At 43.2% G+C, this 26,874-nt stretch overlaps 2 protein-coding genes across 4 annotated transcripts in view; both read left to right on the top strand.

Moving 5' to 3' along the window:
• Positions 1-658: 658 nt before the first annotated feature.
• Positions 659-2,050, top strand: RRS1 (ribosome biogenesis regulator 1 homolog). The gene has a single exon (XM_024207052.2). It carries the CDS (start codon positions 716-718, stop codon positions 1,766-1,768), a length of 1,053 nt encoding a protein of 350 aa, XP_024062820.2. The 5' UTR covers positions 659-715; the 3' UTR covers positions 1,769-2,050.
• A 6,093-nt stretch (positions 2,051-8,143) lies between these two features.
• Positions 8,144-26,874, top strand: part of ADHFE1 (alcohol dehydrogenase iron containing 1) — a 33,129-nt gene continuing 14,398 nt past the window's right edge. For all 3 annotated transcript variants that reach the window (XR_002908508.3, XR_002908507.3, XM_024207049.3), the window contains exons 1-12: positions 8,144-8,268; positions 10,259-10,296; positions 13,880-13,923; positions 14,100-14,153; positions 16,793-16,947; positions 17,447-17,643; positions 18,984-19,061; positions 22,170-22,275; positions 23,423-23,575; positions 25,147-25,245; positions 26,461-26,539; positions 26,690-26,786. Coding sequence is in view for 1 of the 3 variants with exons in the window: in XM_024207049.3 (XP_024062817.2) it covers positions 8,213-8,268; positions 10,259-10,296; positions 13,880-13,923; positions 14,100-14,153; positions 16,793-16,947; positions 17,447-17,643; positions 18,984-19,061; positions 22,170-22,275; positions 23,423-23,575; positions 25,147-25,245; positions 26,461-26,539; positions 26,690-26,786 (1,156 nt within the window). In the remaining 2 variants the exon portion in view is untranslated. The remainder of the gene's footprint in view (positions 8,269-10,258; positions 10,297-13,879; positions 13,924-14,099; positions 14,154-16,792; positions 16,948-17,446; positions 17,644-18,983; positions 19,062-22,169; positions 22,276-23,422; positions 23,576-25,146; positions 25,246-26,460; positions 26,540-26,689; positions 26,787-26,874) is intronic.

Genomic DNA, 26,874 nt, shown 5'->3' on the forward strand with positions numbered 1-26,874 from the left:
TAGCAGAGCAGATACAGTCCTCAGGGAAGCATGCGACAGACACAGTTGCAGCCAGGAATTAAAGATTAATCTTTAATTAAAGATTGTCATGTGATGATTCTGAAACCTCCAGGAATAAACCCTACTGAGTGTCTGGGGCTCTGGCCCCCCTATCCCCAGGCCTCCAAAATTACATTTCCAAGCAGCCCTCACAGGCAGTCTACAGCCACCCCACGTTTCTCAGCACTCTTAGCAGCCACCACAAAGGGGGGTTAGGGCTTGGTCTCCCCTTCACCCAGCAGGAGCCACTAAAGCTCAGGGAAACTACAGGAGCCAGCAAGCAAAACTGCGCAGACTGTGCATCCCGTAATGCACTGCTTTACTAGCCCGAAGCCTTGGAGACTAGACTACAGGCCCCAACGTGCATCCAGAATAGGAAGCCGGACTACAAATCCCAGCAGCAATACACACGATTGGCCTGAGTAGCTGGCCGTAGAGCACTACAGCTCCCAGGGGGCAGCGCGGCACCGTTACCCACGCGGTTAAGCACAGCAGGAGACAGTGCGTTCTGGGAGTTGTTGTTCGGGGTAGAGGGGCCTGCGCGGTTACGGGCGCGCCCATTGGTCCATACGCACATCCGGTGCCCCCAGCCAGCCGGAACCGAACCCTTTGACCTTTCTTCAAGCCGGGTGAAGCCTCCCGCACGTGGGGTGCGGTTGGCCGGTGTCTCGCGGCCATGGCGGCGCTGTGCGTGGAGGAGTTGCTGGCTCGCGCGGAGCAGCGCGCGGCGGAGCAGCACCGGAGTGTCGCGGTGGAGAAGGAGCTGGAGCTGGAGTTTGACCTGGGGAACCTGCTCGCGCTGGACCGGAACCCGCCGCCCTCGATGCCGCGCGCCGCGGGGGCCCAGCGCGAGAGCCGGCTGCGCTCGCTGGCCCGGGACAACACGCAGCTGCTGGTGGCCCAGCTGTGGGGGTTGCCGGCGGGGCGCGCCGAGGGGGCGACGGGGCCGCTGGTGGCGCAGCTGCCCGAGCCCTCCTACCGCCTGCCCCGGGAGAAGCCCCTGCCGCGGCCCCGGCCGCCCACCCGCTGGGAGCAGTTCGCCCGGCTGAAGGGTATCCGGCGGCGGAAGCGCACGTCGCTGGTGTGGGACGAGGCGGCCAAGCAGTGGCGGCGGCGCTGGGGCTACGAGCGGGCCGGCGGGGACCCCGCCCGGGACTGGCTCATCGAGGTGCCGGCCGGCGCCGACCCCAACGAGGACCAGTTCGCCAAGCGGCTCCGCGACAAGCGCGAGAAAGTGGCGCGCAACGAGTTCAACCGCCTCCGCAACATCGCCCGGGGCGCCCTGCCCGGCCGCGGCCTCCACCCCACCGGCCACCAGAGCCGCGCCGAGCTGGGCCGCGCCACGCAAGTGGCCCGCGTTTCCACCGCCTCCCTGGGCCGCTTCCAGCCCCGGCTCCCCAAGGAGCCGGCCGCGCCCCCGCCCAGGGGCGGCAAGAAGCGGCACTTCGAGCCGCTGCTCGGTGACCTGGCGGCCGAGAGGAGCCGGCAGCTGGAGCTGCTGCGGGGCCTGGGCAGCAAGAAGCCGCCGCTCGACCTGACCCGCGCCGTCAACAAGCAGCTGCGCGAGGAGGACGCCCAGGCAGCCGCGGGCAAGGGCAGGAAGCGCGGGCAGCGGGGCAAGCGGGGCCGGCAGCGCCCGGGGGGCGGAAAGGGGCCTGCGGGCGGCAAGGGCAAGAAAGGCGGGGCCCGGCGGCAGCAGCAGCGCCCGGCGGGCAGAAAGAGGAGCTGAGCTCGGCGGAGGACTCCTCCTGCCGGACACTGAGACCGGAGGGACACGGGGGCTGCGGCGGCCTGTGCGGGACACTGAGCCTGGGGGGAGGTCTCTGGGGAGCTCGCGGGACACTGAGCTGCAGCCGCCTCCTCCATCCGTTCCCAGGGGCTGCATGGGACTGAGTTGTGCAGTCTGTAGCTGCTAAGGACCCCAGGGGCTTGCTCCCCTGGCCTAGGGATGTTCCATGCTGGGGCGCCCCTTCCTGCCCACCTATTTATCAATAAAACCTGCCTTTGTCAAGCTGTCTGCTCGTCAGTAAGGGGGTGCGTACCTTAATGGCATGAGGGAGAGATGGGACAGGAGCCCCTAATGTCCTGCAGCAGTTGAGCTGAGGTCCTTTACAAGTATAAAACATGTGGCTGTATTGTGTGTTAGTGGCATAACAGGTAATGCTGCCTACACCAAAAGGATTGGGCTCTGCTCTCCAGAGAGTAAACTGGTATCTCCACTCAGCTAGATGGAAGTGGAATTCCAATAAGACAAGAGATAAAGGTTCATCTCCACTCCCCTTCCCCAATTGGTAGGATTTGGATAAGAAGGGCTCTAATGTATATTTAAAATAACATGTGCACTCAACCTTACTGCTACCATACTGTGGTCTTGACTGATTTGGACTGTGTAGAAGTTATACATCTTCACCTAGCTGTAAAGCGTGCTCGCTCACGCTCTCTCTCTCTGGAGAAACGTGGGCAATATTTCAAAGGTGATCTGCCAAAAAAATTTTTAACTGTGTAAAACATTCTCTGGCACTCCTTATCTTAATGTTTATGGAGTTTCTACTGTTTTAGCCTTTTTAGAAACAGCAGAAATATTCATCTGATTTCTGTGGGAGGGCTGTAGAAGATCTTGGATAGTTGTGACATTTAACACCTTTATAAGTTGAAAGGGTGAATCTCTGAACAAAAGCAACTCTTTATCCTGAATGGTGACAGGTTTCAGAGTGGTAGCCGTGTTAGTCTGTATCAGCAAAAACAACGAGGAGTATTTGTGGCACCTTAGAGACTAAAATTTATTTGGGCATAAGCTTTTGTGGGCTAAAACCCACTTCATCAGATGCAGGGAGTGGAAAATACAGTAGACAGGTATATATACACAGTACATGAAAAGATGACCCCCTCCCCCCACTTGGTAAGGTGTGACAATGCGGTTCTGGCGGAACCCAACTGAGAGTGCCAACTCAGGACAAATTGCTCAAACAGGGCAGTTACAGCCCAAGGCTGGGGTTTTTTCCACCTCTAAGGCAAACCAAACCAGCCGGATTAAGAGGACTTCGGTCTCACCCCACTGGCTAACCGCAAGTCTCACAAGCAATCTCCTTAGACACTCCAGTTTCCCAGTATCACCACCAGTACCACTCGTTATGGGGACAAATGGTTGTGAAAACCAATGCCCCAGTAGAAGAAAAAAGGTTCTCCTGATCCCAAAGGACCAAGCCCCAGACCCAGGTCAATATACAAATCAGATCTTACCCACAAATCACGCTGTTGCCAATCCTTTAGAATCTAAAATCTAAAGGTTTATTCATAAAAGGAAAAAGATAGAGATGAGAGTTAGAATTGGTTAAATAGAATCAATTACATACAGTAATGGCAAAGTTCTTGGTTCAGGCTTGCAGTAGTGATAGAATAAACTGCAGGTTCAAATCAAGTCTCTGGAATACATCCCCCGCTGGGATGGGTCCTCAGTCCTTTTTTCAAAGCTTCAGCTTGTAGCAAAGTTCCTCCAGAGGTATGAAGCAGGATTGAAGACAAGATGGAGATGAGGCATCAGCCTTATATAGTCTTTTCCAGGTGTAAGAACACCTCTTTGTTCTTACTGTGGAAAATTACAGCAAAATGGAGTCTGGAGTCACATGGGCCAGTCCCTGCATACTTTGCTGAGTTACAAGGCGTATCTGCCTTCTCTCGATGGGTCCATTGTATAGCTGATGGTCCTTAATGGGCCATCAAGCAGGCTAGGCAGAGCTAACACCCATTTGTCTGGGATGTCACCCAGCAGCATAGCATAAGTTTGAAATACAGACAGTATAGAGCCAATATTCATAACTTCAACTACAAAATTGATACACACATATAGACAGCCTAATCATAACCAGTAAACCATAACCTTGTCTAAGACACCCCATTTGACCCCCTTTATACAAGATTTGGGTGCCACTACAGGACCTTGGTTGCAACAATGATCTATATGGTCCCAGATTATATCAATAACGTCACATAAGGCAACTCCCATCTTTTCATGTACTGTGTGTATATATGCCTGTCTACTGTATTTTCCACTCCCTGCATCTGATGAAGTGGATTTTAGCCCATGAAAGCTTATACCCAAATAAATTTGTTAGTCTCTAAGGCAGAGGTGGGCAAACTACGGCCTGCAGGCCACATCCCGCCCGTGGGACCGTCCTGCCCGGCCCCTGAGCTCCTGGCCCGGGAGTCTAGCCCCCGGCCCCTCCCCTGCTGTCCCCCCTCCCCCCGCAGCCTCAGCTAGCTTGCTCGCTCTGCCGCTGGCGCAATGCTCTGGGCGGCAGGGCTGTGAGATCCTGGGGCAGTGTAGCTACAGAGCCCGGCCTGACCCGGTGCTCTGAGCTGCATGGTGGCAGTGGCATGGCCTGGCTCCAGCGCTGCCAGCCTAGGGTGACCAGATGTCCCAATTTTTGGGTCTTTTTCTTATATAGGCTCCTATTACCCCCCACCCCCGTCCCAATTTTTCACATTTGCTGTCTGGTCACCCTACGCCAGCCACCGGTGCTCCAGGCAGCGCGGTAAGGGGGCAGGGAGCGGGGGCGGGGGGGGAGTTGGATAGAAGGCAGGGGAGTTTGGGGTGGTGGTCAGGGGGTTGAATGGGGGCAGGGGTCCTGGGGAGGCAGTTTAGGAAGGGGGGGGGTTGGATTGGGTGGCAGGGGGCAGTCAGGGGCAGGGGGGACAGGGAGAAGGGGTGGTTGGATGGGGCAGGAGGGCCATCAGGGAACGGGGGGGTTGGATGGGGTAGGAGTCCTGGGGGGGCCTGACCCCCTCCCCTAACAGGCCCTCCATACAGTTTACAAAACCTGATGCAGCCCTCCGGCCAAAAAGTTTGCCCGCCCCTGTTCTAAGGTACCACAAATACTCCTCGTTTTATCCTGAATGTTCACTAGCCATTAAGTTCCATTGTTTTTTTTTAACCAAACAGTGACTACAAATACTTTCCCCTCAACTTTCACTCTTGACTTATTACCATTAGTCTTTGAATTCTGATAGTAGAGGCATTTTAGAGGTTTTTTGTGTTGTTTTTTTTTTAAGGCAGAAAAAAATCTTGAAAACTGCATGTGTCTCATTTATCATAGAGATGAAAAACTTACAAGCCCACTGTCTTTTCCTTTTGAAAGTAGAGAGAGGCCTGAACCAAAATCTTCAGATCAGTGTTTGCTGTTTGAACTCTGTAGCCCTGGTTTGCTACTAGAACTGAAAAAGTTATGGCCTTATTAACAGGTTCAGCTACTTGTAGGGAAGTGTTTTCTGATGTGTGGGGAGAGACTGGAATTAAGTGATATATTTTAATGTTTAAATGAGGTAATAGGAACTCTAGTTCCCACAACTTCCTTGTTTCCACAAGGAATGTTACTTGCTTTTTTACGAATTTGCTCTTTAATTGAAAAATCAAGTGAAAGCTCATACTGGAAGGGTTTACATACTTCAAAATATTAACACTATCTGAAAAAGTTGTTACTCCTAAAATTACAGATTCTCAGTTCACGTGCTTTGGACACAAGCCAGTCAGATGTTACATAGGCCCAGCTTTTCTTAGCAAAAGTACTGTGGGTGAGGAAAAGAGAGAGTGGGGTTGGAGAGAGCTGAAGGCTGGGATGGGGGTTGGATGACACTGAGACTTGAAGGCTTGCAGGAGATACTCCATTACTCATGTAACTTATGTAAACATCACATATACTCAATGGTTTTGCTCTAAGTACCATCATTCTGGTGTCAAGTGGTTGAAACTGAGAGTGTCCCTACTTTCCAACTTGCCACCTGTTGTAGAGTTCATTTGGACGTAGTCATTGAAGCTATGCCATTGGCGGGACAACAGGTGAGTCAGCACTCATAGCCCCATGTAAAAGGGACAACTGTTTCAAACCCAGGTTTAAACTCTAGTCCAGTGGTTCTCAACCAGGGACATGTGCAGAGGTCTTCCAAGGGGTACAACTCATTAAATATTTGCTTAGTTTTACAACAAGCTACATAAGAAGCACTAGTGAAGTCCGTACAAACTAAAATTTCATACAGACAATGACTTGTTCAAACTGCTCTATATACTACACACTGAAATGTAAGTACAATATTTGTATTCCAATTGATTTATTTTATAATATGGTAAAAATGAGAAAGTAAGCAATTTTTTGGTCCTAGTGTGCTGTGACACTTTTGTGTTTTTTTATCTGATTTTGTAACCAAATAGTTCTTAAATGAGGTGAAACTTGGGGGTACGCAAGACAAATCAGACTCCTGAAGGGGGTACAGTCATCTGGAAAGGTTGAGAACCACTGTTCTAGTCTCTTTGAATTTTACAGGATATGCTATCAAGATTGCACAACAGCCAGAATGCAACAGATCTTCTTTTTGAGAGTCACAAGAATTTTGGAGGGATGATATAGCCATTAATTATTAGCATTGTAGAGCTTAAATGTTCAGGATATGGATCTCTGAGAGGCTATCCTGGAAAAGATAGGGAGTGGGACCCCCAGGGCTGTTGCTAGTTGTGAAAACTGGAGTGTTTAAAAGATTTCAGAAATCAAGAGCTTTTGGTTTTTTTTAACCCTAGGGTAGACTTTTTTGGCTGAAAGCCTTTAATACTCATAATTAAAAGACCTGTCTGATTACTGATATAATTATGAGATCGTAATAAAATGGAGGCACCTTTTTGAGCAAATGCTATTATAAAAAGTACAAGACCTCCATGAATTTACACCCTGGCTTTTTTTATATCAGTCTTTAGCAGAGAATGACTTTTTAAAAAAAAAAAGTTATATTTCTGTAACCAACAATGCAACCATACGTACATTATTTTAGGATACCATGTTTTGCTCCTCAAAGGGAATGGAGGGGATATCCGAACCCTAATCAGGTCTAATGTAACATCTCCATTTGCCCTCTCCCCATGCCACTTTTATGAGTACCTCTCAGTATGACACCCCTTTGCTTCCTAGAATGCAGAGTACCAGCTGGATTCTGAAAGATACAACATATCTATTTTTAAAAAATTAATTGTAGGCCCTGTCGCCTGGACTAATCAAACTGTGTGCTGATTTTAATATTAATATATTGCATCTCTGTGATGCCTTTATTTTGAAAGTACATCTCACATTTTGTCTAGGGATCTCTCTCCACTTACTGTCCGCATTCTAAAACCAGGGTAGTATTTAAAATAGTCCACATTTTGAACTAAGTAATTGGCACTCTTTCACTGTTCAGGTCAGTCTCCCAAACTGGGAGATTGCTATTTGTCTTTTACATTGGCTTTTAAATTTTGACTCTGACTAATCTCATATGGAAGGAAGAGATACTTACCTATTTTTTAAAAACTGCTTTCTGCCTCTTAGACTGCTAAGGCCTCAAGCCTGCATATGTATGTGTATGTGCTAAAAGTCAGTAGAACTAATGCAGTTAGAGTTATGGATATACTTTCAGTTTCTGCAGGATTGAGGCTCATTTTTGGTCATTTGAGTTTGTATAGGCAGGTTTTAGAGGGAAAAAAACAAAACTTTAATTACAGCATCACCAGGTGCTTGATTCATTATGAAATGAACAATAAGTGAGGCAGAGGTGTGCAGGAAAAACTAGAGTTCTGTTTGGGGGGGAGATTTTCTCAGATAGAGGCTGTCCATACATTACTTAAAACATTTTTGGTAGCTTCAGGACTCCTCCCATCCTTTTATAACACTGAAACAAAACTTAAGGACCTATCCACCACTGAAAGTGTTTTATGGACAGTCCTATAACACTGTAATCTTATTGAAATTATGTAAGTACCCAATTCTGCTAGGGGAGAGCAAGCCAGTAGTAAACACCAGTGGTTTTCAACCTCTGGTCTGTGGACACATTTTAGGGTGTCCACAAATGAAAAAAGGCTGAAACCCCCTGCTATACCCAAATACATAGAACAGTGATTCGGATCTCTGCCTTAGCTCTAATGGACCAAGTAGCCAAAGGCGGGCGTTCAAAGCGGTCCAGCTAGCCCCTGTGTCCCTGCAGCCGACTTTGTCATGTGGCGGCCAGATCCAGCAGGGGAGGGGAGAGAGTTCAGCAAATAACTTGCAGTCCCGTCCGCCCCCTCGCTCCCTTCCATGCATGCTGTGTGCAGCGGAGCTGCTGCCGCTCGCTTTCCCGGCAGGCCCTGCTGGTGCCCTGCCATCCCCCAGCAGTCGCCGCGATGGCAGGAGGACGGGAGAGAGTCGCTCACTTGCTGAGGCAGCTGCAGCGCGCAGCGTGAGTGTTTGCCTCTGGGCACCAGCTCCTAGGGTGCCGTGCCACCGTCCCCCTCCCTGATCCCCTCGGCCTGCCGGGCTTGGGGGGAGGGAGGGAAGGGTACGTGACATGAGATATGGCTGATAAATCAGCTTTGGAGGCCTCTTTAGTAAGAGCCAGAGAACGTTGTAGCAAGCAACAAATTTCATAGATCTGCAAGCTCCACAGAGGCAGGACTATGTGTGCAGCTTAGACACTTGTTCCTTTTGTAGTGTAGTTTCTGGGAGCAGCGTGAATGCAGAGGAGAAGATTCCCACCCCCACGTCCAGCAAATCGTGTCTGCCTCCTCTGTCCTGCATTGGGAAATGACTAACCCCTTTGCTGCCCTTTCTCTTTATGGGTATTGCTGTGAAGGGGCAGGAGCAGGTACACCTGCTGCAATGAAAGGAAGAAAGTCTCTTTCACTGTGTGTCATGGTGCTCTCAATGGACGGAACTAGTCTTGCTGTTTAATCCAAATCTGCATCATATCTCTCATCCACCTCAAAACCTTGCGCTCAGGCCCTGCTGCTGACATTAGCCTGTGCACTGTGTGTGTCAAAGTAGCAAAATGTAGGGGTGTCATATGAAGGCTTTCAAACATGCTGTTACAAACTACTAATACAAAATGACCTGAAGAAATACTCTCTCAAAAAAGCCAGGGCGACCAAATCTAATCATACTTCTGTCCATTTTGACCGCCTCTCAGTAGTCTCAACATAAGTGTGGGTTTGGGCCAAAGCACATAAGAATGGCCATACTAGGTCCATCCAGCCCAGTATCCTGTCTTCTGACAGTGGCCAGTGCAGCTGCTTCAGAGGGAATGAACAGAACAGGTAATCATCAAGTGATCCATCCCTTGTCGCCCATTCCCAACTTCTGGCAAGCATAGGATAGGGACACACCATCCCTGCCCATTCTGGCTAATACTTATCCAACCTCTATGTACCACTGGCTTCATTTTTCTTAAGACCATGTATTTGATCTGGAGAAGGGCAAGCAACCCAATATTGGACATACTATGATTATTTTTTTTAAAATGCAGTAGCAGTGAAATGGTAAGTGATAGCTGAAACCATATATTTCCCAGTTGTGTGCATCACAAAAACCATCATCTCTAATGGACACGGGCATTGATGGTCTCAGTATAGTTGGCCACTCTTAAAACTGAGGGGTCATCAGTGTATTGTCTAATTAATCGTTAGAGCACCTAGAGCTTTGGAAAGGTATCTTTTAATCATTTTAAATCTTCAGATAGGGGATACTCTACTTGTCCCCAGAACTAGCAGCAGTAACTTCCTCATCTTCTTTCACAGTACTCGGACCTAACTATGCCGTGTGGCTGCTGCACAGCTGCCCATCAGAAGTGCTGGGCTTGCTCCACACCCATCTCCTTAGGGCTCCATCAGCACAACACAAGAAGCTTTTGCTTAATGCAACTTTCATGCTACTACCCTCACATCTTCCTCACCCTCCAGTGGAGTGATTCTTCTTCCCTGGGATCCTCGCCCCTCTAGTAATCTGCCTATTTAGCCTCTTGTGTGGCCTCCATCACTATGTACTCTGAACACCTTGACTATATTAATTCATCTTCACAACACCCCTGTGAGGTAGGGAAGTGTTATCTCCACTTTAGGGATGTTCTCTGGTGTTTCCATAGGCACCTATTCTCTTAGTGCAATTTAAGCAACAGATGGTTTGAGGAACTAATTTAAACTGCACCAAAATCAGACCTAAGCTGCACTCAGATACATTTAAATTAGGGTCTAACAATTCAGCATTTGAGTAATAAAGAAACATCGTTACCTATGTGGAACACTAGATGGCAGTCCCTGTTTGTGACAAATCTTGTGAGATATGGTGGCAAGAAAAATTACTTACAAGACACGACAATTGCTCTTAGATGTAGACTTGTTAAAGTCTTTGCTTTCCTATTTCTTTTTTAAACAGACATTTCTTTTTCGTTTAATTAGATGCCAGTGTCCCACTCATTCCCACACTTACTCTCAAGGTAAGATTATCCTTAATGTGTGTCCCCCAAATGATTCTGCATTTTTCAAATTCAGGCTTGCATTCAATAAAAGTTACAACAAAGGTAGGGCAAAGTGATAATAAATATAGCATACTTAGAAAGAGTATGTAATTGATACCAAAGAGAAGTAAAAACCATTTTAATTAGGGCTGTCAAACAATTTTTTTAAAATAGCAATTAATCATGAAATTAAAAATAGTTGCAATTAATCTCACTGTTAAACAATAATGAATGCCAATTTAAATTTATAAATATTTTGGATGTTTTTCTACATTTTCAAATATATTGATTTCAATTACAACACAATACAAAGTGTACAGTGCTCACTTTATTTTTTATTACAAATATTTGCACTGTAAAAAGGTAAACAAAAGAAATAGTATTTTTCAATTCACCTCATACAAGTACGGTAGTGCAATCTCTTTATTGTGAAAGTGCAATTTACAAATGTAGAATTTTTTTTTTTACATAACTCCACTCAAAAACAAAACAATATAAAACTTTAGAGCCTACAAGTCAAAGCATGAAGGGGCATATGAATACTTAGCATATCTGGCATTTAAATACCTTGTAACGTTGGCTACAACCTAAGTTCCTTCTAAGCTGCACGGCCACACAGCAGGCTATCAAGAGCCATGCAAGCGGGATGACGAGCCCCTTCCCCCGGCTGGCCCGGCCCAGTCCCACCGGAGCTGCCATGATCGGGGAGAGGCACCCCGGCCCCGAGCTGCTGCAGCGAGAGAAGGCTGGGGGGAGTCCTCTCTTCTTGCCACAGCCCCAGGGCAGCCTGCACCCCCAGCTAGAGCCATCACCCCCCACACTCTAACCCTGAGCCCCCTCCTACACCCCAGAGCCCGCACTCCCAGCCAGAGCCCTCACCACCACCCCCCGCACCTCAACCATCTGCCCCAGCCCTGAGCCCCCTCCCACACACTGAACCCCTTGGCCCCACCCTCGCCATACATCACCTCCATATTGGTGCACATAACAAAACTCATTCCGCACGTGGATGTAAAAAATTAGAGGGAACACTGGCTACAACAGTACCTGTTCTCACTTTCAGGTGACATTGTAAATACGAAGAGGGCAACATTATCTCCTGTAAATGTAAACAAACTTGTTTGACTGATTGGCTGAACAAGAAGTAGGACTGAGTGGACTTGTATGAGGTGAATTGAAAAATATTTGTATTCTGTGTTGTAATTGAAATCAATATATTTGAAAATGTAGAAAAACATCCAGAAATATTTATAATAAATTTAAATTGGCATTCTATTATTGTTTAACAGTGCGATAAAAACTGCAATTATGACCTTTTTAATCTAGTTATTTTGTTTTGTGGTAATCGCATGTATTAACTGCGATTAATTTACAGCCCTAATTTTAATATGAAATTGGATATTTTCCCCCAATCATGTATAAAGGAACATTATAAACATTATTACAGATAAAATATATTTCACTTTTAATTCTATAAGTATTAAATCTGCTTTCATCATTTTTATATATGAAGTGTCCTTTCATAATCATTGAATACATCCTGTAAGTTCATTTTTAAAATGCTGGAAATATGCCAAGAGACTGGAATAGACTTGTCTTATAAATAGAAATTAAAACTATAGCCTAAATTTTCATAAGTGATTAGTGATTTTGAATGGGTCAATTTAGGACTAGGGTCAAGGGTTAGGTAACTCAAGCTGGGTTCTCAAAAATCGAGCCATTCAAAGTCATTAGTCACTTACGAAAATTTGAACCTGCAAGTCTTTAACTCTTCATCTCCAGTGTTAGGCCTTGTTGATCTTGCAATCAGATTCAATAGAGCAGACCCTCATGCCAGGGAGTTGTACCTGGAAAGTGCTTTCTCAGGTACACCTAGTTGCAGGATTGGGGCTCTGGAAACTAAACAAACTTATGGGTCATACACTAACTGAAAATGGTGGAATCTGATTATATTTAACACTTATACAATTCACTTCAGTCAGATCTCATATTGCTTTACAAAGATGCAATAGGCATTACCATCACCATTTTGCAGATGGGGAAACTGAAGCACCAAGTGGGTAAATTTATTTGCCCAACATCACACAGCAAGAAAATGGGGGAGCTGGAAGTAGATCTGAGGTCTCCTGACTAACTGTTTGGTGCCCTATTGAGTTAATTCAAGACAGGTCTTAGTGAAGGTGAAGTTTACATGATGTAGAAATCCCACCTGTATACTCTACAGTCTACAGCAAAAATTGATGATACAGAGTAGCAAGACTATTATCAGTTCAATAGACCTCTAAAAAGTGGGGAATTACTTAATAGCAACTTCTGTCTGAAAAATGTCTGTTTCATGCCAGTGTTCTGCAAAAGCAATACAGTTTTTATGGCACGATAAAGTCCTTAACAAAAGTTAAGCTGTACCAAAGAATACAAGAGCAGAACTTCTATTTTACCATCAAAAGGAAATGGATGTAAAGGGCTTGGACTTGTCCTCAGACTGACAAATTAATTATTGAAACAGCAACAAACTCCAACACTAGGAAAGGTCAAACGTGTACAGCCTGGCGAGGGGCAGTAATGGATGAACTGATTGTAGCAGGCCTGAGCTTGAATAGAGCGCACATAAAGGGATCTTAATGTTTGTGTTATTCTTGTGGATCAGCACTCTAATTCACAGCAAAGCACTTGTAGGCTCATTATCATGGCTTCATTCATTGGATCTGAATCCAAATAGTAAGTTTCCACTTCATATACCATACATATGGAGTGACTTGATCTTTTGCTGGGAGGGCAGAATATTTTATCTTGTTTTGTTTTTTGTCTCTCTGATACTCTATTCAATTTTGTGGCAAACTTGTGAGTATGCAGAGCTTTCCATAGCTTGTACGTGAGAGATTTGGCAGTGGGGAGATGAGATGACTGAAAGTGTAGGATTTCCATACTAGTTCAGAGCAAGGGGCCATTGTAAATCCTGACACCAATCTTTCTTCAGCTTCTTGTGTACAAATAGTGCCTTTTACTCAAATATGTGCTGTGTTATATGTAATGAATATTGCCCTGGAGGCCCATGTATACCTATCTCCTAGATCTGGATATAATACATGTCATGGAATCTGAGTCTGTATTATCATTTGAAATGAATCTTTCATCTTTTTAGATTCTTAACAAATATTTTAGCTATAAATACATGCAAAATTGCTGATAACTTATTCAGAGCATGTAAGAACAAAGAACTAACTCTTTTTTTAAAAAATTTCGCTCTTATTCAATTATGTCAACATATATCAAACTAGCCCGTCAATGGGACTAGGTTTGGGTAGGTAGGTTTGCAGGATCAGTAGTGGTCCAAGCCAGTGTTCAGCATGAGTAAGGGTTGGAAAATCAGACTCAAAACAAGCAAATCCCAACAAAAATGGAGATATAAAAATCAAACAAGGAGCAATATGTAAACACATTTTTTAAAAAATCACATTTTAAAGCCAGGGAGTTCCTTAGCTGAAACTGTTGAAAATTGTAATGAAGATTTGTTTTACATATCAAATTTCCTGCTAATTCTATTATTTAATTTCCACTCCAGCTCCTGAACATGCTGCTTTGAGGAGAACAGACTATGCTTTTGAGGTAGATTTAATAAATAAGTATATTTCCATTTAGAGTGAAGATTTAGTATGTTTAAGTGTGGCGTTTTAAAAAAGATGTTTCAATTATTAAAATGGTATATTCATAATTGAAGCATTTGGATTGAGTTCCGTGTAGTTATATTTTCTAAAACAACTATTCTTTAATTATTTTTGTAGATGGCTGTGTCAAATATCAGATATGGAGAAGGTGTTACTAGAGAAGTAGGCATGGTAAGCTCTTATCTGGTACATCTTTCACCTATGAAATGTTACTTTCCAATGAAATAATGATACCTGCCAGCAACTGACATTAATTTTAGCTGATTACAGAAATGTTTATATTATACATCAAGTTTAAAAGACTTAAGGCTAAATATCCTGTATATGGAACTGAAAATATACTTTTTTGTAACAAATAGTTATAATGTGAGTTACACATATGCAAATATATAGTAGTAAATAGAAGTGTGGTGGTATCATTAATTATTATTTGTCTTGCCATAGCGCCTAGATAATAGTATTGAAACTTTCATTCTTAATCCATATACTCTGTTGTTCTTAATGATTAAAAAGAGAAAAAACTTTTCTGGGCTGAAAATTCCCAGTCTTCAGCCTATAAGTGAAATTTTGGAAACCTTTTAAAAACAATAAATAGGAGATTTTAAAATATTTCTCAGCTTTCCAGACCAAGAGAAAAATACATTTTTAATATAAAAAATGTAGCACATGCATTTCTCCGATTAGGTGTTTATGAAGCTATTTGACTATACAATGCGCATGTGAAAAAGGAACCTAAAAGGAAAGACCATGAGATCATACTAAACATTGCATACTAAGTGTGTATACCCTCTAGTGTGTGGAGTTCCTGCTCAGGGTAAGCCTGCTGAATACACTTTCCCTACAACAACAATTCTCTTGAATTTTTCAGTTTGTCACCTGCAGAAGATTTTACATAATCTTAAAGTTAATGGTGCGTCAAACTCAAATAATAAGATATGTATGAACACATTCTGGATGGGATAAATTACGGGAATTGGTATCAGTTGCACTTGCAGGGGTAGGGGATAGATGTTGGAAACAGGACAACAAGAGTACTGCCAGTGACAGAAAAAGCCAGATTCACCTGTTAGCACAGTACGTAGCCCTGCCTTTCCTTTTAGATTCAGAGCAAAATTTCCATTTGCCCCTAGATTAGATTCCTTAACATTAAGAATTTTTTAATAAAGATTAGGGCTGTGTTGTGCTAGATGTAGTATATACTTGTAGTGAGAGACGTTCCCTGATCCAAAATAGAGAAGACAGACACAGTGGAGGAAAAAGGAAGTGTTATCAAGCTGTTTTATAGATGAAAAACCGAGGCTTAGATATAATGGGCCTGATTCTTTGTTGCCCTGCACCACATAGTCATTTGCACTATTGTAAAATGGTTGTAAAATATCATCAAATCAGAATAGTAGCATTTTACATCAACTTCGCACTGGTTGTCAGGCAATTGAATTGACTTGCCCAGTGTCACACAGGAAGTCTCTGCGAGAGATGGAGAATTAACTCAGATCTCCTGAATCCCAGCTCAGCCTTAACGTCAAGACCTCAGTCACTTAAGACCTAAGCCACTGCTCATGGAAGTGATGGGAGAGTTTCCATTAACTTTATTGGGCATTGATTGAGGCCCTTAATTTTTGTTCACCTTGAGCTCTGATCCTGTGCCACTGAAGTCAGGGCTTTCCCCCCATCTTGCTATCAATGGTGTAGGATGACTCAAGTGTCATGATTAACTTCTTGGGTTTTGCACCGTCTTTGTTATCAGGTTCTGCAGTTATTACCCCTTCTTGGCACTTATGCATTGCCAGTTTTAATTTCAGTGTAAACACTGTAAATGAAACTGTTTTGTACGTAGCAAGAATAACAGTTAAATATTGCTGCTGTCATTGGACAATAGTATTGAGGACTGAATACTGTACCATGATCAGTAAAAACTTCAGAATTTATGTAGATGATAGAATTCTATAGCAGTAATTGTAGTGAAGGCTGAGCTGGTATTCTATCTTCACGTTCTTTCCAATCACTTATTTAAAAAAAAATTAAATTGCATACAGTGAGCTATATTTTATCAATGAGTGTTAAATTTTTCAGATTTTAATTTTGTAGAATTAAGGAAAGTCAAGCGTTAGTCTTCATAGCAACCTTAACTTGGCCCCCTTGCAAGTATGTGTTGTAATAGGATCTTCAAATACATGATCACACAATGCTGAGCAATGTGACACACTTCTTCACTAATGCTGCAATGCAAAGTTACTGCCATATAGGAGACCTAACTTCAATTCATAGACCCAGATGCTTTGGTCCACTTTGTTCACATTATGTCAGAAAAATTAGCTTTTACAGTTAGGCACATACTCTGCTTCATCTGGGCTTTAGGTACTTTGTTTTTAGGCATTCTTTGAAAATCTAGGCTAGATCAATTCTCTGGTGTTGCCCTCTTAGACCTCCTGGGCTGTGTAAATAAATATAATTGTAAAATACTGATTGAAATCTAAGATGATTTTTTTTCTATAAACTTGACTAGCACCTATGTGGCTTTGGCTTGCTGGCTATTCATTCATGGGGGCAGCTACTAGTGTACTTCCAGTATCTTGCATGTGTCCTCAATTCTATTGCTTGAGTTATGTTTTAAACTACACCTTTTTCTATAACCCTATATGCATGTGTGAAACATTTTATTTTACTGTATAGCTGTTATATACATTTGTGATGAAAGACCTTATTGCAAATTATTTGTATTTTGTATCAAATAATTCAGTTTAATTGGATTGGGGTTTAAATAATGTAGTTCTAGATTTCAGACTTTGTTTTTTTAATTGATATTGTAGGACCTGCAGAATCTGGGTGCTAGAAAAGTTTGTGTGATGACAGATAAGAACCTCTGCCAGCTCCCTCCAGTAAAAGCAGTATTGAATTCCTTGACAAAAAATAGAATCACTTTTCAAATGTATGATGATGTCCGGGTGGAGCCAACGGATCAGAGGTACTGTTTGTTTGTTTTTTATATATGCTTCCGAAAACTTATATTCTCAAAGTATCTATTTAGGTTCTTATACCCATCACTATAGTATCTTTTGGTGCATCAGTATTGCAAAAAAGAACCCCCAGCAGAGAGTCTCAGAGCCCAGGTCCACTGACAGAAGCTCAGGGGGCTCATGCTGCAGGGCTAAAAATAGCAGTGTAGACACTCAGGCTGGAGCCCGGGCTCTGAAACCTGGGGAGAAGGGAAGGGAATGTCTCGGAGCCTGGGCTCCAGCCTGAACTCGAATGTCTACTTACACTGCTATTTTTAGCCCCATAGCATGAGCCTGAGTCAGTTCACCTGGGCTCTGAAACTTGCTGCTGCAGCGTTGTTGTTTTTTGCAGTGTAGACGTACCCATAGTGCCTCTGATGTGTCAATGACATGTACATTGAGCTTAACAGTGTTTGCAGAAGTTTGTAAATTGCATAATTAATGACAAAATCTTCTCTTCCTTCTAAGTTTCATGGATGCCATCACATTTGCTAAAAAGGGGGAGTTTGATGCCTATGTTGCTGTGGGCGGTGGTTCTGTAATAGACACTTGTAAAGCTGCCAACCTGTATTCATCCAGTCCTGAATCAGATTTCTTAGATTACGTCAATGCTCCCATTGGAAAAGGAAAGTCTGTTACTGTGCCTCTCAAGCCATTCATTGCAGGTAAAGAAGCAGAAGTGTGGTGTGTTTTTGTTTTGTTTTTTTCTTCCTTCAAGGCTCTGTGTAAGGTCTTCCTCTTGAATTAAGTTTACCTTTGACCGTTTAACCCTCCCCTTGGACCTGCTTCTGCTCCAGTTGAATTTAATTGAAGTTTTGCCAGTGATTTAAATGGGAATGGGATCTTGTTCTTCATCACCAGCTGCTCTTCTTTGAGTTAGTTATTTTACTCCTTTTGGGGGGTCAAAGGATAAAATGACTGCTTCTGTCTGATCCATTGGCCCTAGATCTATTAACTGGTTCTGATATACAATACCAAACCAAAGTACATCGTGATGGGAGGAATATAAAATACTCTGATCTGTACAGCCCACTATTAACTATATAATCCTTATGCTATAAGGAATGCATTTTATTGCTTATGTAATTGGACACTGTTTTCTTTCCTTTTTTGATCACTGTGTGTTTTAAGGGTTCAGTATATCAGCATTTTATTAGCATTGACCTACCTAGTCCCAAATACGATAATTGGTGATACATTTATCTAACCAGTTAATTATCTATTACATTCTGGTTTTAGGGCTTGATCCAAAACCCATTGAAGTGATGGAAAAACTCTTGTTGACTTTAATGGCCTTGAATCATCTCTTAGTAATTGACACATTTCTTTGTTCATACCACCTTTATTATCTTCCATTTAAAACAGCCCTCCCTTTCTTTCATACTTATAAAACCATGTGCAATTAAACCCATGAGGTGGATGATTAACAAAGAATGGTGATTAGTAAAGTTTAAAAGCTGCTTAGATATACAAACCGAGGCACGTTAAGCCCAAATCATCATTGTTCCAGCTTCCAAATGCGAAGAGAGCTGCTTTTATTAACAAAATTTTCATTTGCTTCCACCAGTGATGAATACAACCTGGTTTAAGGTTGGATGCGCAGCAGTAGATGTTAATGGTAATTTAAAGGGTCCATAGCATCCCTTGTCTTGCTATGCCTTTGTACAGCGCATAGCACTATGGGGCCACAAAACTCTTTATGGCTTTTGGGTGCTACCACGATACAAATATGTAATAATCCTGGACTGCGCCTATGCTAGAAAAGCCATTTCTAAAGTTGATAAAAATGCTGTGCTACTCTTTATATAACATTGTGCTTTGTTTTATGCTAAGTTTAAACTTAAAATACTATCTTCTTTGAGTGCACGTGCCTACTCCTGGGATGCTCCCATTGTGCTATCAGTTGCACTGTCAGCATATCCAAAGAGCGTGACCGTGCAGAGTCCATTTCCAAAAACTCTGGTGACAGGTGAGTAACGTTTTTTTGTCTGTTCTTCTTTTTAAGTTCCCACGACAGCTGGAACTGGAAGTGAAACCACTGGCATTGCCATTTTTGATTACAAAGAACTAAAAGTAAAAACTGGTAAGACTTTGTCTATTACTTACCTAGACTCTTTTCCAAACTTGCATCATTTTCCTCTGCTATAAGATAAAGAAACACCTTCTGTAATGTCAGCTGTCTTATGTCACTGTATTCAAAAGCTACAGACAAATCTCAGCAGATTAAAGCTTTCTCTCTTGAATGAAATTTTAAAGCATGTTAGCAATGAAATGCATATATAATACAGCAGCTCATGATTTGAAGGCATAATGGGAAAGTAAAATTTTTGGTGGAATATGTTAAGTGCACAGGAAAGTTCTGCTTATGTTTGCGTTCAGCCAACTGTTCCTTATTTCCTCTTTTTTTTTTTTTTTTCCTGTTTTTAAGACCCCTAGTTCTTTGTTGTATAATCGGGTCCAAATGTTTGTTTTCCTGACTTCTCGGGACCTCATGCCTGCAATGCAGCAAAAGAAAGGGACACTGTCTTCCTTTGACCTTTTCATCCCTGGAAAATAGGATTAAGGCTAAAATGTCATCTTTAAACTTCATAGCTAGTCTGAGATTTTGCTGTGGTCTTTTAACATTGGGTGGCTTTTATGTACCATGTATGTTGCAATATATGGGGCCCAACAGGGCAGATTAAGGAGTTTTAACTCGGATTAGTTGTGATTTCAGTCAGTCTAAAGCATGTAAGTATTATTATTAGCATGTCTAAAGAGCCAGCACCAAAGTATCAAGACACAGATACCAAATGCAGCAAAACATCAATTTGTTCTAGAAAATGAACCAAATTTTCCTTCTGCTTGTCTGATGGCTGCTTATTTGTGAGCAGTTAGGTTAAAGATCAGTGTGGCTTGGGCCATTCCACAATCACTTTGACAATGTAGCTGCTGGGGCATTATGGAGGGTTTCCAGCTGAGAGGCAGAGGGTTGCCCTGGGGAATTCACTCCAGGCAAGAGTCACCACTCATGCAGGCTCCATGCTGCAGGAAACATTCTAGTCTTCAGTGTAGCAGACCCCTTAAGCTCATAGAAAAACTACAAGTTTCCAGTTGATAACCATCCCGTGCCCTCGGATTTTTATTTGTGCTTGAAAAGTCAGCTGGATTGCGGGGGCTAGTAACCCTGACCAAAGCCATAAGACAAATCAGAAATAAAGGCAAAGTTCCCACATTAGCTGGGGACGGTAAACGGGTTCTAATAAGCAGATTGTCAAAGACTGGGATGTAGGCGGTCAGCTCTAGTGGTTAGAGTGGTGGTGGTGGTCAGGACTAGTGGTTGGAGCCTGAGTTGGGAGCCAGGGGTTGGAGCTGAAGACAGTCAGGAGTCAGGCCAAGGGTCAGAGTCAATAGTTGGGGATGGGGCACAGAAGCAGAGATCTGGAAAGTCAGGAGGGCAGGAACAAGGCAGGGGTCAGGATTCAGGTGGGAGGACAGGGTCCGATGTAGAAGTCAGCCAGGGATTCACTTAGTTACTCAAACAACATCTTGGGCTTCTGTCTGGATTAAATAGTGAGTTTGAGCTAATCATAGAGGACAGATGTCTCCTCCAATCAGGAGCTTTGTGGGTAGTGTCTCTGGTGAGCTAGAATCCATCAGCCCACAATCTTTGCTGATAGCAGTGAGCTGCTGGGTGTTGGCTGCGGACCCGGGTTTGAGACCTGAAATCATAGAATATCAGGGTTGGAAGGGACCTCAGGAGGCCATCTAGTCCAACCCCCTGCTCAAAGCAGGACCAATTCCCAACTAAATCATCCCAGCCAGGGCTTTGTCAAGCCTGACCTTAAAAACCTCTAAGGAAGGAGATTCCACCACCTCCCTAGGTAACCCATTCCAGTGCTTCACCACCCTCCTAATCAAAACGTTTTTCCTAATATCCAACCTAAACTTCCCCCACTGCAACTTGAGACCATTACTCCTTGTTCTGTCATCTGGTACCACTGAGAACAGTCTAGATCAGGGGTAGGCAACCTATGGCATGAGTGCCGAAGGCGGCACGCGAGCTGATTTTCAGTGGCACTCACACTGCCCGGGTCCTGGCCACCAGTCCGGAGGGCTCTGCATTTTAATTTAATTTTAAATGAAGCTTCTTGAACATTTTAAAAACCTTATTTACTTTCCATACAACAATAGTTTAGTTATATATTATAGATTTATAGAAAGAGACCTTCTAAAAATGTTGAAATGTATTACCGGCACACGAACCCTTAAATTAGAGTGAATAAATGAAGACTCGGCACACCACTTCTGAAAGGTTGCCGACCCCTGGTCTAGATCCATCCTCTTTGGAACCCCCTTTCAGGTAGTTGAAAGCAGCTATCAAATCCCCCCTCGTTCTTCTCTTCAACAGACTAAACAATCCCAGTTCCCTCAGCCTCTCCTCATAAGTCATGTGCTCCAGCCCCCTAATCATTTTTGTTGCCCTCTGCTGGACTCTTTCCAATTTTTCCACATCCTCCTTGTAGTGTGGGGCCCAAAACTGGACACAATCCCTGTACAGGTGTGCAGAAACGATTGGTAAATCAGCATCTGAATTATTTTCCACCAAGTCTGACTTCTTAGTTTGGAAGGAATCAATTTCTGTTTCTGCTGGTTGACAGTCTCCTTCTTCTCCTATGCTGGGATGGAAAATATGGATCACTGTAGGGCTGAGTGGATAATTCAATTTCTGTGTCCATTCAGTCTTTGTATCTTCACTCTTTCTGCTGAGTCTGCCAGTGAGAGTGCACTTTTTGGGATGTAGAAACCTGGGACAAGATGAAGAGCATAAGCTCATTTCACTTTAAGGTCTTCATCAGCCAGCGTTTAGTAACGCCCTTCGGCAACTGACCTTCCTAAGATGGATTTGAATAGTTGATTTAGAGGTGAAAAACCTGTCCCATTACCTGAGTAATTCAGACCCCCAGAAAGATTGTCTTTAAGACTGACAAAGTGAATATTTTTGCAGAATCTTGGTCAGTTTTCTCAATAGAATTTAGATGCATATGCATTTCAGGCTCTCCCTTTCCTTCTCTTATTATTAATGGCAATCACTTGTCCTGAGACTTTAACTTTTCTTTTACAATTTGAGGATTAAGACTTTCTCTCTTCTGTGTTGTTTATTGACAACAATCCTTTTTATTAACACACTTTTATAATTCACATGTTTTAGGCATTGCTTCTAGAGCCATTAAGCCCACATTGGGTATGATTGATCCTTTGCATACAATCCATATGCCAGAGCGAGTAGTGGCCAACAGTGGCTTTGATGTGCTTTGGTAAGTAGTCTATGTGGGGTGCTGGATTTGCGGGGAGGAGTCATTTTAACTTAGAAGAACAAATACGGTACTTTAGAGGGAGAAAAAGGACCATTTTCCCTAACATGTCCATTTTCAGTCTGTCTCAGTCCCACCTTCCTGTTTCTTCAATGCACCATTCCCCTCAGTCCTTCTCACCCTTTGAAACAAATCCAAGTGCCTCACTCAGTTGTATAAGATGAAATGTACATTGGATGCATGGACCAAAATACCAACTATCGGAAGTGTGAATCCTTGAGGCCAGCTTTGAAGGTTTAAATGCTTTGCTGGAGCACAAGCAACACATGGCAAACCTAATTTAGGCTGTCTGACAGTCATCTGCTTCTCATGAGCAGAGACTAGAATAGCAGGGACTTTAGCGGTCAGGACTGAAGCGCATTGACAAAGCTTTCTGTGGAAGTCTGTGAGGTGCTGAGCGCTGCAGACAAGGTCTCAATCTCCCTCAACTCACAAGACTGGCCCAGTTTGCATTATAGCTGCTCCAAACCAGTGCTTTTAGTACGTTGCTTAGCACAAAAGTCCTTCAAAGTTTTGAAAGACACATTGGAACAATCATAGATTAAGGATTTTAACTGCATAAGATATGCAGAAGATTGGATTCATTGATACAGCTGCTTGTTTATGCAGAGACACCTTAAGGAAATAGATGTTAAAATAGGATGACAAATGTATTGAAAGTTATAGTTGTGGTATTTCTCAAACTATTAGCTGACTATAGTGTCTGGAAAAATTCATTATTTTTAATGGAGTTTAGTTATTTATTTTTAAGCTCTAAATGGTTTGGCTTTAAATGCTTTTCTATTGGTTAAAAATGTAAATAATGCTTATGTTTCATGACTGCCATACCTAAGAGACTTGTCCATCCAGTATTCTTGAATATCAAACTCCCAGTTTTTTAAGGTCAACCTTTAAAAGAAGGTAGATTATTATGTTGATAGTCCTGGAGTCTTTAAATCTCTACTGTCCTGTAAGAAGGGAATGCCCCTTTTGCAGGAGCTCAATGTTGTTCAATGGAACTGAGCTTGTAAAATGCCAAATTCCTTGCAGGACAGACAGTGTATAGGAGAAAAATGGAACCTTTCCGTTTTCAAGTATTTCTTCCTTTTAGCCACGCACTAGAAGCGTACACTGCTCTTCCTTACAAGATGCGCAGTCCCTGCCCTTCAAATCCAATCAACCGGCCTGCTTACCAAGGCAGCAACCCTATCAGTGATGTCTGGGCTGTCCACGCACTGCACCTTGTGGCAAAGTATTTGAAAAGGTAATGTATGCCTAGCAACCTTTCACCTTGATGATAGGTTTGATCCTGAACACCTGGCAGGAAGAATGCTGGTGAGGACCTGAGTGCTAGACTCTGAGGGTACATCTACACAGCAAAGAAAAACCCACGGCTGGCTTGTGCCAGCTGACTTGGAATTTCGGGGTACTGGGCTATTTCACTGTTGTGTGGACATCTGGGCTCAGCTGGAGCCCGAGCTCTAGAACCTTCTAGTCCCAGAGCTCGGGTTGCAGCCCAAGCCTGGAAGTCTACACAATGAAATAGCCCTGCAGCCTAAGCCCTGCAAATACAAGTCAGCTGGCTTGGGCCAGCCACGGGTTTTTCTTTGCTGTGTAGACATACCTGGAGATGAGGTGAATCGCTATTTTAGGACATCATTTTCTATCCTAGACCCTGGCTTTGTTCTTAGCAAGGCAGAAAATGCCCAATAAAATTGGAACTAGGTTAGGCTGAACAAAGTTGATTTTCAGGGGTGACTTTTTAAAGCAATGCATGAGGATTTAGTTGAGAATCCCCGATGTATAGTCATGAGTTGCACAGCTAAATCCTAGAGCAATGTACCTCTTAATATTCACCTTTCCAGAACAACCTTAGGCAGAACACATTATAAGATGACACATAAGTACTGCTATCATCTGTCTATATGGCTTTCAGTATAGTGAAAGGACATTTATATAAAATACTATGCAAGTACATCAAGTAAACATTCACCTGTGAGGTGTTTAAAATTATATGTTTGTTTGCAAGTAGCTCATTTAGGGTACAGCCCAAATGGAGAGGCTTTTGTTGACTTCAGTGGGAGATGATCTAGCCTGTGAGTAACTTTCAGCTGTTCTGTTTTTTATAATCTGAGGATCAACACTTTTCCATCTAAAAGGCTTTTATAGCACATAGTTATGCTGACTTCCTATTTATTATACCTTTAGGGTGGAATTTGCCCATGAGAGTCTTTCTGTATCATCAAAGTCCTGAAGCAGACCTGGGTGTGAGGCAGGAGAGTGGCCAAAACCTCTGAAGCTCTGAAGGCGGGCTCCATGCCAGTACCAAATCAGATGATGCTGGGGGAGGTCTGGGATCTGCACTTATGCTAGTAGGCAGGAACCCCTACACAGGGGAAGGGAAGGAACAGTGGCCGTAATTCCAGTTTCTAAACTGACCCAGCTCCTACCTTGGCCCTTATATCAGGGCCAGCTGTGGCCTGATTGGGTGTGGCCACAGCTGTGGCAGCTCTTCACCCCTTTTCTAATTGGGTCGCAGCCACATCCCTCTCCAAGGGCTGCTTTTAACCCCTGCTCTCCTGGAGTGGGGCAGCCACCCTACTACAATCCCATTTACACAACTGCTGTACAGTGAAGGGTGAGTTTTGCCTTTACTGAAGCAGTTTCGTGTAAACAGACTCTTTCTCTTTGATTATCTTTCTATCTGATCCTTTGCCCAGCTCTTTTTCCATTTTTATTTTAGTTCCGATTGTATTACCCCAGATGAGTGTTTTCCCCTCTCCTGAGTGTGTCAATGCAGGTGTGGATTTCTTAGTGTTCAATGTTTGTGCACAGAGCTGTCAGAATGCCAGATGATCATGAAGCAAGGGCTAACATGCACCTAGCAAGTGCTTTTGCTGGCATCGGCTTTGGCAATGCTGGTGTTCATCTTTGGTGAGTAGAGGACGTGTGTCAGCCCCTTTCTAAAACCCTGTTTCTTTAGTGTTTGTTTCAAATTGTGTAGGAAGCTTTCAGACAAGCAGTCCCTGAACTAGTGATGTGATAAGATGCTTTGGGCCAGATTGTCATACCCTTCTTCACATGAAAGAGTACTTTATGTCATGAGTATTCCTACTGAAGTTGATAGGACCCTTTTGTGGCGTAAGGTACTTCTTGCTATTCATAAGGATAACGCAGTCCAGTCTTATGAAAGTTTCTAGGACCAAAATTTGACCTACTTTACCTTGCTTGTAGGCACAGGTTGCATAATGTTTTTCTTTTTTATAAAAACAAAAATCAAATGTCAGTGTTCACTCTTCTAAAAATAAATAACACGTTTAACTCTCTCAGTTGTGCAGCCCTGTAATAAACACCAATAACACCCCTATAATAGCAAGCTAGTGAACATACCCAGAGGCAAAATCTTCTGCCTTTCCTGAATGAAGGCCACATGCAATAAAACTTGTTACTGGGTTAATTGTTTTGCAGGATAAAATGAGCTATAATTACTTAAAGCTCTTTAATTATATCCACAGAAATGTTAATGCCCATCCAAATGAGCTAATGACGGTCACGTCTTCAGTTCATTAAAGTACAAATGAATGTTCCCACTGAAGTCAGTGGCACCACTCCCATGCTTATAATTACGTATGGGCTTAATGTGTTGAATCAAGGCCTAAACCCAAAATTCTACAAAAAATCATTGCAACTCCTTATAAATATTAATCTATTCCGAACTTGTCTCTGCACTCCTTTGGTTTGATCAAGTAAAATCCCCTTTGTAAATAAACTTCCAAAACTTTCCCTTAAGCACTGTTAGCATGATAAGAAACTCCCAGATTTTGATAGTAAGGTGAAAAATGTTTAAGGTACTTTGAGCCGACCCCATTATCCCAGTATCTGAACACCTCATGATCTTTTAATGTGTGAGCTAGAGAAGTGCTGTGATCTCCAGTTTATAGATCAGGACCTAAGAGACAGAGCAACTAAGGGCAAGATTTTTGAAGTGTTCCGATTGGCTTCAGTGGGACTTAGGCTCCTAAATACATTTAAAATTCTGCCCCTCAGTGACTTGTCCAAGGTCACACAGGAAGTGTTACAGAGCAAGGAATTGAACTGAGGTCTCCCGGGTCCCAGGCTAGTTCCCTGACCACTTTCTTTCTTCTCCAGCCATGGAATGTCTTACCCTATTTCTGGTTTGGTGAAGAGTTACAAAGCAAAGGATTATAATGTCGATCATCCTCTGGTGGTAAGAACTGATTATTTTCATTTTCTTACATATTCCTAGCTCTTGTACTTATCTTACATTAACAAGCTTTAAATTATGTTAGCCTAACAAATTTATTGTGGCAGCAGTGAGAAGTCTGTCTAATGTGCACTGTGTTTTGTTTTTCTTCAGCCACATGGTCTTTCTGTGGTACTCACCTCCCCCGCAGTATTTACTTTCACAGCAGAGATGTGCCCCGAACGGCACTTGGAGGCTGCAGAGATACTAGGTATGAATCTCTCTTCATAAAACCTACTGGTACAAATCAAGTTTGTGACCGGGGTCCCAATGGAGTAATACGATCACTCAATTAGGGT

This window comes from Terrapene carolina, unplaced genomic scaffold, assembly GCF_002925995.2.
Source record: "Terrapene carolina triunguis isolate 2854851 unplaced genomic scaffold, T_m_triunguis-2.0 Scaffold58, whole genome shotgun sequence".
NCBI classification, from domain to species: domain Eukaryota; kingdom Metazoa; phylum Chordata; order Testudines; family Emydidae; genus Terrapene; species Terrapene triunguis.